Source organism: Pogona vitticeps, chromosome 1 (genome assembly GCF_051106095.1).
Source record: "Pogona vitticeps strain Pit_001003342236 chromosome 1, PviZW2.1, whole genome shotgun sequence".
Lineage (NCBI taxonomy): Eukaryota > Metazoa > Chordata > Lepidosauria > Squamata > Agamidae > Pogona > Pogona vitticeps.
The window spans coordinates 346424133-346439987 of NC_135783.1; the positions used below are offsets into that span (position 1 = coordinate 346424133).

Genomic DNA, 15855 nt, shown 5'->3' on the forward strand with positions numbered 1-15855 from the left:
CATGGTGACACACATACACACACACATCCCAGATATTTTTGATATCTCCCCACTGGTTTTCTTGGCTAGGCTCAATAGAACTTGTAGTCCCATCCCTGAAAGTTCTCCATATCTAACCCAGTAGAAAGGGTGACTTCTTATGTGCTAATTAAGCTGTTCTGTGTCTTATCTGGCAAACCAATAAGCAGCCATGTTTAAGCAAGAGCAGATAGCAGTACTGTAATATTACAGTGGTCAAAGAAAAGCAAAAGAAGTAGATTCGGGGGGGGGGGCTTGGACATAAACAAAGGTGAACTGGAGGACGGAAGGACGAAATTTACACAGAGAAATTGGACAGAAACATTTAGTTGGAAGGGACCTGTAAGGCCATAGAGTTCTAACCCTGCTCATTTCAGCAGTCCAGATCAAAGCAGATGGTTGTCTAGTTTTGTCTTGAATGCCTGGAGCACTCACCACCTTCAGTGGTAATTGTTTCCATTGTTGTACTGCTTTAACAGTAAAGGCATTTTTCCTAATATTCAAGCTACAAGCTGCAGGTAGAATTCTTGGTATCACCAATTACAGACATGCTGAACTTGGTAGAATTTCTCTTTTGGTTGATAGTTCCCTGCGATCTCTCATCCAGCCACGCTGGATTATTTTGGGAGTTATAGTCCAAAAAAACATTACCAGCTCTGATCCCAAGCAGCACAGCAGGGTAGACAATCAATCAATCAGAATAAACAATATGGAGGTAGATTGAAACAATGACCCAGCTTAACATCAGGCAGTTTCTTACGTTCTTATCCAGGAGACAGAAAAGTAAAAATAAAAGAAGAGCCAGAAACCATCAAAGGTGAAAGGTACAAATAACACAAGTGGAACTTGCTCCAAGCCAGATTTCGGTTGAATATCAGGAAAAACTTCCTTACTGTTAGAGCAGTACGACAGTGGAACTAATTAACTTCAGTAATTAGTGGATGCTCCAACGATGGAGACATTCAAGAGAAACTTAGACAACCACCTGGCAGATATCCTTTGATTTGTATTCCCGCATTGAGCAGGGGGTTGGACATGATGGCCTTATAGGCCCATTCCAACTTAACTATTCTATGATTTTACGAATCGGAATAATAGCTTATATGGTCCAGCACCTTATTTCTCACTGCAGCTAACTAGATGTTTTCAGGAAGCCCCTAAGCCAGGATTTCATGGAACAGTCTGCCCATAGTTTCATCAGTTTGCTCCTTGAGAAAGCGTTTTTTGTAAGAGCTATCAGACCCCAGCAAAAATTTTAAAATAAAAAAAATAAAATCAGTGACTGAAATACTTTTGTCAGCCTTCCCACACCTACCCTCCAGATGTGTTCAGCTACATGGGAGTTGTAACCTACCACATCGGGAGGAGAGGGGGGGGGGTCGGGGAAGGATGGTGAGCTTTCCTCCAGAGCAGCATCATCCCAAATGCTTTCCAGCCACAAAACTACCAAATTTGACAAAGTCCAAAGAAACAAAACAAAAGCAACACAAAACCATATGGCACCTTAAAGACTAGCTAGCTTTGTTTTATTTCTTTGGACTTTGCCTAATATGTTTGCACAGATGTCTGTTTCTTCTTTAAAAAATGCCAAATTTGGTAAAAGCAACCATTTATCTCCCACTGAACGGTAGCTTCTGAGCTCCATCAAAGGAGGAATCTGACAGCTACATACCTCCTCCTCATTTCTTCCAGCTTTTGAGGAGGCACCAGCGGCATGCCTGCCTTATCTCTGCTCTCCAAGGAATTCAGGGTCTCCAAGTGCTGTTCGAAACATTCCATGGAGCTCTAAGAGAAGAAAGAACACAATTCACATCTTTCCTTTGTGTGTGTGGATCAGCTGTGTATTACTGCAAATTCCTTTCCAAAAGATAGCAGTGAACTGTCTCTGCAAGGCAGAGCTGGGAAATCCATGGCAATTCAGGTGTTGCTGGATTCCGCTTCCTATCAGCCACAGGCACTGACAGCTCATGAGGCTTGTAGTTCTGAGATATCTGGAGGACCGGACATCATCTGCTATGACCCTAAGGGCTTGGCTATAAAACCTGAACTCTCAACTAGAAGCAAAAATGACTTACTTACTTACTTACTTACTTACTTACTTACTTACTTACTTACTTACTTACTTACTTATTTGATTTATATCCCGCCCATCTGGTATATCATACCACTCTGGGCAGCTAACAGCAAAGGATATACAATTAAAATAAAGTCCATAAACATCATATACTGGCAAAACTGACAATATAGCAAAGATAATAAATGATAGATAGAAAAAAGGAAGAAAATTAGGTCTAATCAGATTACATACTGGCAGGAGGGAAGGCCTGGATGTACAGCCATGTTTTTACTTGCGTTTTAAATGTACCCAGCATAGGGGCCGCGCGAATCTCACAAGGGAGATTGTTCCAAAGGCAAGGAGCCACCGCCGAGAAGGCCCGATTTCGCGTCTTTTCCCACCGGGCCTCCCTCGGCGTCAGGCTCCTCAGCCGCACCTCCTGGCTTGCGCGGGTGGTCCGGGTAGATCTTGGTGGGAGCAGGCGTTCCGCCAAGTATCAAGGTCCCAAACCGTTTAGGGCCTTATAAGTGAGCATTAGAACTTTGAAGTCGATGCGGAAACTGTCATATTGTCCTACGTACTTTGGGTGCAATATGTTGAGACTCCCTGGAAAAGACTGTAATGCTAGGCAAAGTGGAAGTAAAAAAAAAGGAACTCTGGACACGAGATGGATTGACTCAGTAAATGAAGCCATGGCTTTTAGTTTGCAAGATTCAAGATAAACAGTTAATGGTAGAATCTTGTTGGAGATTATTAATTCATTCACAGGACCCGCTGATGGCAATTACAGCAATTTGAAAGCAAATAATATGCAGTAACCAGGAGTCTTTGCCCAAAAGAAACCTTAGTGCTTGCCAAGGTTTGGATAAGTTTTTTTGGATTCCAATTCTCTCGTACAAAACGTACAGCTATTCTATTAATTGTTTCAATACCCAAAGAAGGCTCTGCATTTTTCTTACAAGCCAGCTATTGGAAACATTTACATTTTGGACTCAAACCTCCAAAACAAAAACAAGAAAACCACCAGCCAGCACAGCCGGCTACGGTTTTTAAAAAAAGTAACATCTGAAGCTCTCGGGAACTGGAACTTAACAAGCTGCGGTTTCCCATCCAGGTCCATCAAAGTCAATGGGTTTTTTTTTATGGTCATTTCTATGCAACATGAAAGCATACTGCATACACTGGAAGAAAAAAATGTTTGCAGCAAAACCATTACTTGGAACAGATGCCATCCTGTTTGAAATAATTCCAAGTTTAGCTGCTCATTTTAGAACATTGTGCGGAAATTCTGCTGTACTGTTTTGTATACTATTTCTACCGTTGTGCTATCGTTAATCTTTGTCTTATTTTTTATACATCAAAATAAAACATTTAAAAATGAATAATCCATGGTCAAGTATGAGCTTCACAGCAGTAAGAAGATTCCACACCATAACAAACATCACTTTATCTGCAGTGGCTTCTGGATTGTCCAGCATCTGGATGATTTATTAAGTTGTCCAGCTGGAGTCTTGCCCCAGAAGGAGAAGATTCTAGCTGGAACATCTGGAAGTCACTTAACAAACTCCGAGACATAATAGGAAGATCAAAGAATAATCTAGTAAAACGGGGGTTTGGATATAGGACACATTGTCTGGGACTGTGGAGAAATTCAATCAATGCAGCACTTACATGCATACAGTTGACGCCCCATGCCATGTACAAAAGAAGATCTAGCATATGGTTGAGATGACACTATTGAAGCAGCCTGCTTCTGGTAAAAAATAGTCTAATTATATTAACACTTTAATTTGTTTTTAATTTTACCTATACAGTGGTGCCTCGCTTAACGAGTGCACCACATAACGACGAAATCGCATAGCGATCCGTTTTTTCGGATCGCTAATGCGATCGCTTAACGTTTTTCTTATGGGGCACAATTCGCTTTGCGAAGACCAGTAAGCGTTTCGCTTACCGATCTTCGCAAAACGAAGCCCCGACGATCAGCTGTTCGGCGGCCAAAATGGCCGCCGGAAGCCCGGAAATGGCCCAAAATGGCCACGCGCAGCGTTTTCGCGCCCTCGTTAAGCGAGGCGAGGGTGCGAAAATGGCTGCCGGCCATTACAAAGCTTCGTTGAACGGTGAGTATTTGGCTCATTTGGAACGCATTAAACCATGTTTAATGCGTTCCAATTGAAATCCCTGCCCCGTTCAACGATGCTTCAGCATAGCGAAGGTTAATCCGGAACGGATTAACCTCGCTATGCGAGGCACCACTGTATTTCATATACAGCCATAATTTAAAATTGTGCAACACTCTGATATAAATAAAAACAGAATGCTCTGCAGAGCCATAAAAAGCCATCTCAGCCCTTGCTTATTTCAGAGTACTGGTGTTAAGTGCAAGGAAAAAGAGATGGAAGGAGAGAAATAGAGCAATATCTGTGTATTGAAAGGACAGCTTGGAAAAATTACGTTTTGAACTACAACTCCTAAAAACATATACTGTAGTGGAAGCATTCTGGAAATTAACAGTCCCAAAAGGTAACTTTCACAAGTTCTAATTCAAATGTATGTTGCATTTCACTAACCAACCTGGACAGATGTCATTTTCCCTTCCAAGATAGCCATTGCTTTGCTGTGATCTTGTGAATCTGGTAGATCCCCTGCCAGCTCGTGTTCCATCTCTTGAAGCCAGGATTCCATGGCATCCAGAGGGGGAGGCAACAAGCGGTCCAGCTTAGCTTTCCATTGACTGATCTAAAAAGACAAGATTTAGAGGCACAGTTCACATGGGTTCACATTTGCTCCTTGCGTACAAGCTTCCCCCATGCCCCACCACCAGTTGCTACAATTAAATTGGAAACTGGGAAGACTTGCTGACCTACTCAAGCCACCCTATACAGTCGTGCCTCGCTTAACAATTGCCTCGCTTGACAAGGAAATTGCTGTACAATTAGGTTTTTGCGATCGCTTTTGGGGTTTAAATGGATTTTTTTCGTTTATCGATGATCGGTTCCCTGCTTCAGGAACTGATTTTCGCTTTACGACGATCAGCAAACAGCTGATCGTCGGGTTTCAAAATGGCCACTGGCTGAAGAAAATGGCCCCCTGCTGTTTTCTAGGATGGATTCCTCACTTTACAGGCACCAAAAATGGCCGCCGTATGGAGATTCTTCGCTGGACAAGCATGTATTCAGCCCATTGGAACACATTGAACGGTTTTCAATGCGTTTCAATGGGTTTTTTTCTTTCGTTTGACAATGTTTTCGCTCTACAGCGATTTCACTGGAATGAATTAACATCGTCAAGCGAGGCACCATTGTAATCAACCAAGAGCTCATCTTTGTTCTACACCTGTAGTGTAGAACGGACTGCATGCTGTAATACAAGGCTGGGAAGCTCTTTCGCTGTGAGGACTAAATTCAGTTTCATGGGTGCCACCTTCCAGTGGCTGGGCAAGGCCAAAGTAAAAGGATGGGACCCAAACTTCTGATATATGTTGGCATGCCAGCATAAAGTTCATAGGAAAAGGGGCAAACCAGCCAAAGAGGATGGTATGAGGTGTGATCTCCTTGGAAAGGTGCAAAGGACTGACTTATAACACCAGCCGGGACATATCCTGAGCCAGTGTCTGAGATTACTCTGTTCTAATGACAACATCTCTCTACCACGTTTCGGGGTCAAGAAGATGCATTCCCATGACTGCAGGCCACCCAACACAAACAGGAAGCGACTGTCAACAATCTACATTGCAAATCCCTTGAAGCTCCCCAGTGACCTGAGAGGTGAGGCTGCCCCACGCTTCTCTCATCCTGAGGTGATCTTCATTCAGCTCTGTCACTTTTCTTGTCAGAACAGGCCAGAACGCCTTCTCCTCTTCATTAAATCTTTCCATAAAGGACAGCATCTCCTAAGGATTAAAATGTTAAAAAGGCACAAAGGTTCACTGTCAGAGATTGGTATGGAGAGGCATTAGCTTGTTAAAAGAGGATGAGGCCAAGGAGTGGAAGGTGTTAATAATAATCATGTGTTGCTAAATCAGTTCTGACTGATGGAGACCCTTTTCATGGTTTTCCGGGCAGAGATTGCTAAGAAGTGGTTGACCCTTCCCTTCTTCTGGGGGCACTCCTGGGACTCTGCAGCTTGCCCAAGGATACATAGGCTGGCTCTCCTTTGCAGGAGGCCCCAGTGAGAAATCAAACTCCTTAACTCTGTCTCCACAGCCGCATATCTAAACCACTGAGCTATCCAACCAGCTATGAAAGGTGTTGACAGTTGTTTATTTCTCAACGATGAGCTCAGAAAACAAGAAGATAACCTTTTCATAACCTGGACAGGTAGTGACAGAACATCTCTGAACAGTTCATATATTTGCTTTCCTATCTGCCAACTCTCACACAAGTGGGACTACGACATCTATTTTTCCATGGAGGACAGCTGTGGCTAAGCTCCAGTTGTCGATTCAACCCATCCCCTATCACAAAATTCTAAGGGATGGGAAATTCCACTTCTCGTTTCAGGAAACCTCTTCTGAGGTTTCCCAGAGCAGCAATCCCACTTGAGCACTCCAACGTTGGAGGCATTCAAAAGAAAATTGGACAGCCCTCTGTCAGATCCACTTTGATTTTGCTTCCTGCCTTGAGCAGTGGGTTGGACTGGATGGCCTTCTAGGCCCCTTCTAGCTCAATTGTTCTGATTCTTTGAGTCTATTTCTTCCTTTGGAAGGGAGTGGAGCACTTTTCCCCTCCCAGTGAGGAAAGGCGGGTCCCAGGGCAGGTGAAAACGGATCCTGTTGGCCACTCTCTAATATCGCTCAAATATTCCCCACCCTCGATATTGGTCTGGCTACAGTTGAAAAAAAAAATAATAGTGCACAGTCAGCAGAACCCTGGAGCTTTGTTTTATAAGAATCACCAGGTGGGGGGAAAAAGTGCAGATACTTCCAGCTATTATTTCTGAATCCCTTGGGAAACTCAGTATCTTCCAATGTATTCATTGACAAAGTTACTTACTTGGAACTTTTCATACAAGGAAGCATTCTCTGTTTCATCCAGCAACTTTGTTAACGTCTTTTCTTGAGCGCCCAGCCAACTCAAGGTCTCCTTGACTTTTCCCTGGGAAAACAGAACAGGAAGTTGTACAAATGTATCAACCCTCCTAAAAATTCCCGTCTACATTTCTTGCAGAAAATGCACCCTGTTTCAGATATTCCCTACAACGGTGGTCCTCAACATTTTTAACACTGTGGACCGGTTGGGGAAGGTGCGCCACACACACCCCGCACGCTCACGCGCATAGGTGTGAGGGCGCTCAAGGGTCATCCACACGCATGCACGAAGGGGTGGGGGCATTCACGCGGGCACTCATGTGCATGTCTGAAGGGGCTGTGCAGGGGGGAAGTGCACGTGGGGGAGGGGAGATCTGTCTCCGCAGCCCGTTCTGCCCCAGGCCAGGGACTGGCACCTAGACCAGTGGTTCCCAACCTTGGGTCCCCAAATGTTAGAATAATCTTAGAATGCTGGAGCTGGAAGGGAACCTATAGATCATCAAGTCCAGCCCCTGTCAAGAAGGCACAACAGGGAGTCGACTTCCTCCCAGAAGCCTTCGCTACTAGCTGTGCTGGCCAGGATTTCTGGGAGTTGTAGTCCAAGAACATTTGGGGACTTAAGGTTAGGAACCTTGGGCAGATTACCAGCTTTCACATCTACTGAAATTGCCCTTCTTTGCTCTACAGTATAATGTCCTGGACAGTCCTTCAACAAATGTTAAATGTCACCTAGTATTTCATTTATATTAGCTCTGGTCAGTCCCACCCACTCCCTGTATTTATTTTATCACGGCACAAACCCACTTAAACACTGTACATAAAATCAGTTTATTTTGTATTTATTTTTATTTATTTCCTTTATACCCCGCCCATCTGGTCTTGCGACCACTCTAGGCGGCTATAATCCTAACTCAAAGTTCAATAATCTTAACTCAAAGGAAATTGGTTTGACTGATAACATGAGATCTCGCTTACCTGCAATTCGTCTTCAGCCACAGGTATACTTTTGAAGTACTGAAGAAACTGAGCTAGGTATGTCATGATTGATTTTTCATCTGGATTGTTGACATCAACATCTGCAAAATGGCAGAATCTGTTAGTGTGTTCCTACAGCCCACAAGAGACAGTGCAGTATAAAGCAGAAAGAGCACTTGAGGAGACCCGGGTTCAGATTCAGGGAAACCACAGTGGTAGGTTGCAATGCTAGACCACTCCTTCAACATCTTCCAAAGACCTCTTAGGGTCCCCATAGATTGGAACCAACTTGATGACAGATAATGACACCTCAAAGCAATTGCTTTCAGAAAGACCTATCCAGTAGGTATAGAAAAGGTTGCCATCCCTATGTTTTGCCAGCCTTTAAAACCTCAAATATCACACCAGCAGTGTGGGAGACATGCCTGCTGCAGCTTCATTCCACAGTAGTGCTACAGTGCTCCCAGGCTCACTACTGCACGTGCATGGCCAGTGCACTATGAGCACCCCTGAGCTATGAAAAGATACAGGAGCCCTGCCCTTCCTTTCCTACAAGGACTCGTGCATCTCTCTTTGACTTCAGCAACCACCGATTGTGCAAAATTCCAAGCACCTTTTTTCATTAGTACCTTGATAGAACAGTAGCCTTCCCCCACCTGCTGAATCAACCTTTAAAAAACAAATTTCACAATAAAGCCAAGGCACTGCTACGATCAAGAGTTTCTCCATACCAAAGGCGAAACTGGCCAGACGCCGATGGAGAAAGAGCCTTACCTTCCGGTTCAAGCAGCCGGGGAATATTCAGTGCCTTCTCCGCAACCCGGAAGGCCTCTTCCAGGTTCTCTCTGTTGGACCTGCCTTTCGCTTTCTCCATATTCACCAAGTCCGGACGTAACGCATGGACAACCGCTAAGAAAGCCAGGCCGTTTCGCCAGCTGGACTTGAAATCCGCCACAACGATGGATCCGTGCCTGTGGCGAGAAGCCAAAGGCAAACATGTAAGCCAAGTGTTTCTGGAGTTATTCCCGGCAGGCAAAAAGTGGCCCTTTGGCGGCATGAGGCTCCCCAAAGCTGTCTCTAAGGTTTTCTGGTATCCAGTGCCCTCCCCCCCGGTATTGAAATGGTGTCTAGGAGCAGTGGGGTTTGGATAACACGAGTCAATGGCTTTCCCGAGTTCCTAACTTGAACCAAAACCAAAAAATTTAAACCAAATGAGGATGTCCAGAAAATTCTGATTGCATTGTGTCTATGAACTGCTGGATAGCTCCATGGTTTAGGTTTCTGGCTGCAGAGCCAGAGGTCGGAAGTTCGATTCCCCCGCTGGGTCCTCCTGGACAAGGGCTGGACTCATTGATCCTTAGGGTCCCTTCCAGCTCTGCAATTCTAAGATTATTATATGAATATTACTTTAATTTAATTTTGTAAATACTCTTCGTAATTTCTGAGCCTGATGCAACATGCACAAGCGGCTGTGGCAAACATTTGCTCCTCCTCAACCCTCTCCACCAAAGGTGCTTCCCCACCCCCATGGTAAACAGTGATGATGATGTGAATTATGCAAATCCAGACAAATTAATTTGTTCCTCTCAACCCAGCAACAGCACTTGTGATCATTACCTTTGAAATGTAATTTAAGGAAGTTAATTCACAAATTCATTACAAGTTCCTATAATGGACTGTAATGAGTTACTGTAATGTAACTGTAATGAGTTACTGTAGTGTAACTATAATGAGTTACTGTAATTCATTACAAGTTCCTGTAATGAATTATAGTAACTCATTACTTTCGAGCTTTGATTTAGAATTACATCTGCACTGACACCTACTATAGGCACTGCTAAACAAGGTTCCACACCTAATCAGAATTTCTACTGAATCTGAAAATCCTGCTTAGGACTTAACCTGATTTATGTTGCACATGCCAAAGGCAATATGAGCAATCTCCACTTCCCTGCACCCTTCACATGCATGGGGCTGCCTCTGTCACTACTAATTAATCAGTTGTAGGCTAACACATCTGGAAAGCACCAATTTGGGAACACAGCATTGTGGTTTGTCTTGGTTATTAACTTCGTCATTGATTGAGACTCCCGTTGAGTAGACAGAATCTTATTTCGAACAGAGCAAACACACTGCAGTCGATGGGGCTTAATTCAATCAGGAGAATCTTCAGTTCCCAAGGACGTCAATGAATGTACTCTGAAGTATGAGTAAATCTGGATCCACCTATGCTGATTCATTTCCATGCACAATTCAAAGCTGTGGTCCAAGCTCTCTCAAGGACTGCATCTCTCTTTATGAGCCGGCTCGGATACTAAGGTCCCACCATCCTTAGAGATGCCTTTGGTGGAGACATGGTATGGGGCCTTCTCTGTGGCTGCTTCAAGACTTTGGAACTCTCTCCCACAGGAGGCCAGACTGGCCCCATCTTTGCTGTCCTTCTGCAAGCAGGCAAAGACTTTTCTCTTCAGGCAAGCTTTCCCTGACTGACTGACTGACTGAGTAGGGTTCTTAGATGGATTCTTGTGCCCTACTGCTTTGAATATGTTTTTGATGCACTAGCAGTGTGTTTCTTTCTTAGGGAGCACAACTCTGCCAAGAGCGATATGCATGAGTCAGAACAAGGGCTGATAAAGGAGCCACTTTGAAAAGGGTTTGTATGTATACTGTAAATATGCAGAGAGGTAAAGAAAAGGCTAGGGTGTGGGCACAGAGCTAAAATCAGTGATCTCACTGCTTTAAAATGTGGGTGTGTGTGGAAAGAGTGGCTGGCACTGGCCTGAACACCAGAAAGAAACAAGCTACTGTTGACCAAATCAATGGAAAGTTCTTCTATTAGTTAGGGCAGCAAAAAATCTTTGCTCTATGGAAAATTGTAGCAAAGCAGGCCTCTCCATTAATAGGCTTCTTGGAGGTAATTCTCAAGGGGATCCAACAGAAGATCCCTATACCTGAGGCCTCTCTGGTCTAAGAAACCCCTGAGATAAACAGGATGCCAGCCATGGGAGCAGACAGCTCTTCTAGCTCCCCTGCACAAGCAAAAAGTAGACACAGAAATTCAGAGTACGTAACACCGACCGGAAGAGAATGGGTAGCATTCTGAGTTGCCTCGGGGATGTGTCTGGCAAGTTCTTGGTGAGCAATCTCCAGTGCCGCCAATCCCATTTGCCAAATTAACTACGAGAGCTTTGGTTTGGATAAGAAGCAAGCAGACTTCCCAGTTCACTCCACCACAACTTTCCCAGAATGTCCAAGCCCCATGGCCTAGTCTAGTCTTAACAGCTGGTGGTCGTCATAAAGACTTTATAACTTTGAATCTGCTGGAAAGGACAACCAGCCAATGTGGTTACAGAGGGGAAAGGAGCTTGGAAAAGGCCTAACTAGTCCTCATGGCCACTGGTCCCATCACCTCCTGGCAAAGAGAAGGGGAACATATGGAAGAAGTGACAGGTTTTACTTTCTTGGGCTCCATGATCACTGCAGATGGTGACAGCAGCCACGAAATTAAAAGATGCCTGCTTCTTGGGAGGAAAGTGATGACAAACCTTGACAGCCTCTTAAAAAGCAGAGACATTACCTTGTCGACAGAAGTCCGCATAGTCAAGGCTATGGTTTTTTCAGTAGCAATGTATGGAAGTGAGAGCTGGAACATAAAGAAGGCTGACCACCGAAAAATTGATGCTTTTGAATTGTGGTGCTGGAGGAGGCTCTTGAGAGTCCCCAGGACTGCAAGGAGAACAAACCTATCCATTCTGAAGGAAATCAACCCTGAGTGCTCACTGGAAGGACAGATCCTGAAGCTGAGGCTCCAATACTTTGGCCACCTCATGAGAAGAGAAGACTCCCTGGAAAAGACCCTGATGTTGGGAAAGTGTGAAGGCAAGAGGAGAAGGGGACGACAGAGGACGAGATGGCTGGACAGTGTCTGCGAAGCTACCAGAATGAATTTGACCAAACTCCGGGAGGCAGTGGAAGACAGGAGGGCCTGGCATGCTCTGGTCCATGGGGTCACGAAGAGTTGGACACGACTTAACGACTAAACAACAACAACAGTCCTCTGTTAAAGTTACAACTAAAATCAATTTTAGGGTTGTCAGCATGCATCTAGTAGCAGTGCACTCCACCCTAACAGTAAGCTATTTCCCCCAAGCACAGTCCTCCCAAAGAACCTAATACAGCAGCACCCAGATTTATCTCTACGTCTAGAGGAGGCCCAATGTCTGCAGAAAGAATTCTAATAGCTAAAAAAATAAAGGTGGGGAGAAAACCCAAGGGAATCTGAGTGGGCTCAGCAGCCACAGAACACGGACTAACTTGAGAAAGGGTATAAAAACAGGGCAAACTGGGGAGGAGAAATAGAAGACAGAACCTCAGACCTGGACATGGCCCACCAAATGGAAATCTAAGCCAGAACATTCCATACTGTTGCAGATGTGCCCTGCATGGCCTTATGACACTTTATATTATTAATATTATTTCAAATTCTTATTAACTTCCGACATACAGATCATGAGGCAAGTAGTCCTCAATATTTATATTAAGGCATTCATTCATTCAATTTTTATACCACTCATGTAGCAAAATTTGCTACTCTGGGTGGTATACAACAGAAATATAAAGAAAATGTGAATTGTGAAGCCCCCTATAAAAGTGCTAAACCATCCTTAGATATAAACAAGACTGGTAGCAAAATAAAAATGTTACATGATCTAATATTCAATTAACTGGGGAGAGCTGCCCCAAAAGCTCTGTTTTTAGAAGTTTTCCAAAGGTTTAAAAGGAGGGCGCCTGCTTTAAGTCCTGTGGGAAAGCATTCCATAAGAGCACCACTGCTGAAAAAGCTTGATTTCTAGCTGATATTTTTCAAGTTTCTCACAACATCAACACCCTCAGCTGTGAGGCCTGGGTCAGTCAGGCAGCCAAATGTAGCAGAAGACAATCAGACAAGTAAAGTGATCCCAAACGGTTTCTATATACAACAATATGGATATAATATACATATGAATATATATACCCTGTTTCCCTGAAAATAAGACCTAACCTGAAAGTAAGCCCTAGTTTGATTTTTTCAGGATGCCTCTCATATAAGCCCTACCCAAAAAATAAGCCCCAGTAAAGTGAAACCCTGCCCTCCACCCTTGTGCAGCAACCAGAAGATGACAGGGCTGTATCTGTATAAATGTAGATCATTGTACATGAAAAAAATAAAACACCCGCTGAAAATAAGCCCTAATGCATTTTTGGAGCAAAATTTAATATAGGACACTGTTGTATTTTCACGGAAACATGGTAGTATATACATATTAACAGGTATATACACATGAGAGAAAAACAACAGAGGTAAATTTTTCAAGCACTGCGTTGTTCATCCAGGGGTGCTTGACAAATTAGGTTATGTGCACATTCCAATCCAAATTAACTTGATCCACAGTTCCCGGACTAGCAGGCATGTTCAAACATGCATGTCCTCCCTGCAGTTCTTCCCATGTTACAAAACAGTTCTTGGTTCAAAAGAAAAAAATCTAGCAACATGAGTTTTAAAAACTTGTGCTTCGAGAGAAAACATAAAATACACAGGGTGTACTTTGGAAGACTCTATGCATAAAAATACTCCTTTAAATGTATAGCTAAATGCCCATTCTCGAGTTATGCTGCAGAACTAAAGGGAGTGGTATATTTTAACAAATAAATAAACAAATATTTTACATGCAGTTGGTTTTTTTTAAAGCCCTAAAGCATATAAAAACTGGGAGGAAACATTCACAGAAATGACATGAACTGGAGCATGTGATGTATCCCTCACTATGTACCTGGCGCACTGCTCCTTTGCCCACAAGAGTAGTGCTTTCTTAGCTGACATCTTCCAGCGTTCCTTGGCTGCAGCATTTCTTTTAGCTGGGGGGCTTGCTGTCGGCGAGGTGTCCCCGATATCTGGACTGTCCAAAGATGGATTACTGCACTCACCAGCCAGAGTCCGTGCCAGTTCCTCAATCTGTCAATTCAGGAAAGAAGAAACGCTGCACTGAAAATTTGCAAGAGACAAACTGATTTGCATGGGTGATTTCAAGGGGGTAGCACACTCAAGAGTAGAATTACACGAGGATTTGTGCACCTGTTTGGTCCACCAGACAGGCTGGTTTGCTCCATTTCTTGGCAACCATATATGCCATACGTCCCAGTGCAAACCAGTTCATCCCCAGAGCATCCCTACCTGCATCCTTGGCGGAGGAGGGGGGAGGCCATAAACACAATATAAAAGGAACATAGGCTGAATTCGGATTGTATAAATTGCATAATAAACCTTATCAGTCCTTGGTCCTCTTCAAATGTGTCAGGGCGCTTCGGGGGCCCATATGCCTGCCCTAAGAATGACTGCTTTAGACCATAAACCTATCTTGTTGTAAATTATCAGGAATCTCTCTTGCATTGGCTAAAAAGTTGTTATGCATCATGAAGTCACTTTTAACCTACAGCAATGCTATGAAGCAATCCTCTTCAAAAAGGATATATCATTAACCCTGCTCAGGTCTTGACAACTCAATGCCATTGCCTCGAGTGTTATTTATTTATTTATTTATTTATTTATTTATTGTTTGTTTGTTTGTTTGTTTGTTTGTTTGATTGATTGATTGATTGATTGATTGATTGATTGATTTTTATCCCGCCCTTCTAGACCATGTCTACTCAGGGCGGCCCACAATAAAATTATTCATAAAATAATTAAAACCATGAGTCAATCCATCTCCCGTGTGGTCTTCTTTTCCTGCCCCTTCAACTTTTCCCTGCATGACTGTCTTTTCCAAACAGCTGTGTCTGATGACGTGCCTAAAGTATACTATCCTCAGTTATTTTTATGTCTAGGTAGAATTCAGGTTTGGCTTTAAAATTGTATCAATAAGTAATCTGGCAAGTCAATAATGAGATAATTACAAATATCATACTGTTGCTGGCAAAGGACTAGGCCCCACAAAGACATCTGCTCAAAACTGGATGTCAGAAATAGTTCAAGGGGGTTATTTGGAAGTTTATTGGGAAGCTGAAATTGGGGCAACAAAACTGTAATTCATTAAACAGTTTCCCAAAATTTTCAAAAATTTCTTTACTATCCCAGGAAAAATGAAAAATGTAATAGATGGGGAACATAGTGGTAAGAAAAATGAACACACTACCAGATCTCGTATTTATGTTTCTTACTTATCAATATCCAAAACATAGTCCAGACTAAAATGGGCTAAAAAGGAAAAATCAAAACAAAAGCAAAGAATGAACCAACCACTAAACAATTTCAAATGCAACAAAATCAATACAGGCAAAATGTCTGTTGTTTTATGTTACTTGCCTTCGTGGCTGGTTAATTTAGTTTATTTGTCAGTGTTAAACAATTGCCAGGATAATTTGCAAAACAACACACAAATACACATAGAAGGAAAACGAGTTTGGAAACCTCTCACATGACTTTAATACTCACATGAAGGTGCTGTATGATTGTCCAAATGAGGCCAAGCACAATGGAAGGTTTTCCTTCAATGATATCAGCAACATGGATATTGATTAGCTTGATCTGGAAAAAGAAGAATTTTCTTGAAAAACGAGAAGGCAGAAATGTGTCACATTTCAAAGCATAGAATGTATTGCAGTAATCTATTCCTGAGATTGCCACTGCACGGACCAACATGATCAGGGACCTGTTGTCAAGGAAGGGAGGCAGTTGTGCAGTGCACCTGAGATGGAAATAGGCGGACCGGACCACAGATGCTATCTGAGATTCCATCGACTG

General features: G+C 43.2%; 1 protein-coding gene across 2 annotated transcripts in view; it reads right to left on the reverse strand.

The window, feature by feature from the left end:
• Window positions 1-15855, reverse strand: part of SYNE2 (spectrin repeat containing nuclear envelope protein 2) — a 294996-nt gene that overhangs the window by 214237 nt on the left and 64904 nt on the right. For both annotated transcript variants that reach the window (XM_078383714.1, XM_078383713.1), the window contains exons 6-13: window positions 15547-15639; window positions 13889-14070; window positions 8853-9049; window positions 8079-8179; window positions 7069-7170; window positions 5835-5966; window positions 4649-4813; window positions 1691-1803 (exon numbers count right to left, since the gene is read on the reverse strand). In XM_078383714.1, the coding sequence (XP_078239840.1) occupies window positions 1691-1803; window positions 4649-4813; window positions 5835-5966; window positions 7069-7170; window positions 8079-8179; window positions 8853-9049; window positions 13889-14070; window positions 15547-15639 (1085 nt within the window). The remainder of the gene's footprint in view (window positions 1-1690; window positions 1804-4648; window positions 4814-5834; window positions 5967-7068; window positions 7171-8078; window positions 8180-8852; window positions 9050-13888; window positions 14071-15546; window positions 15640-15855) is intronic.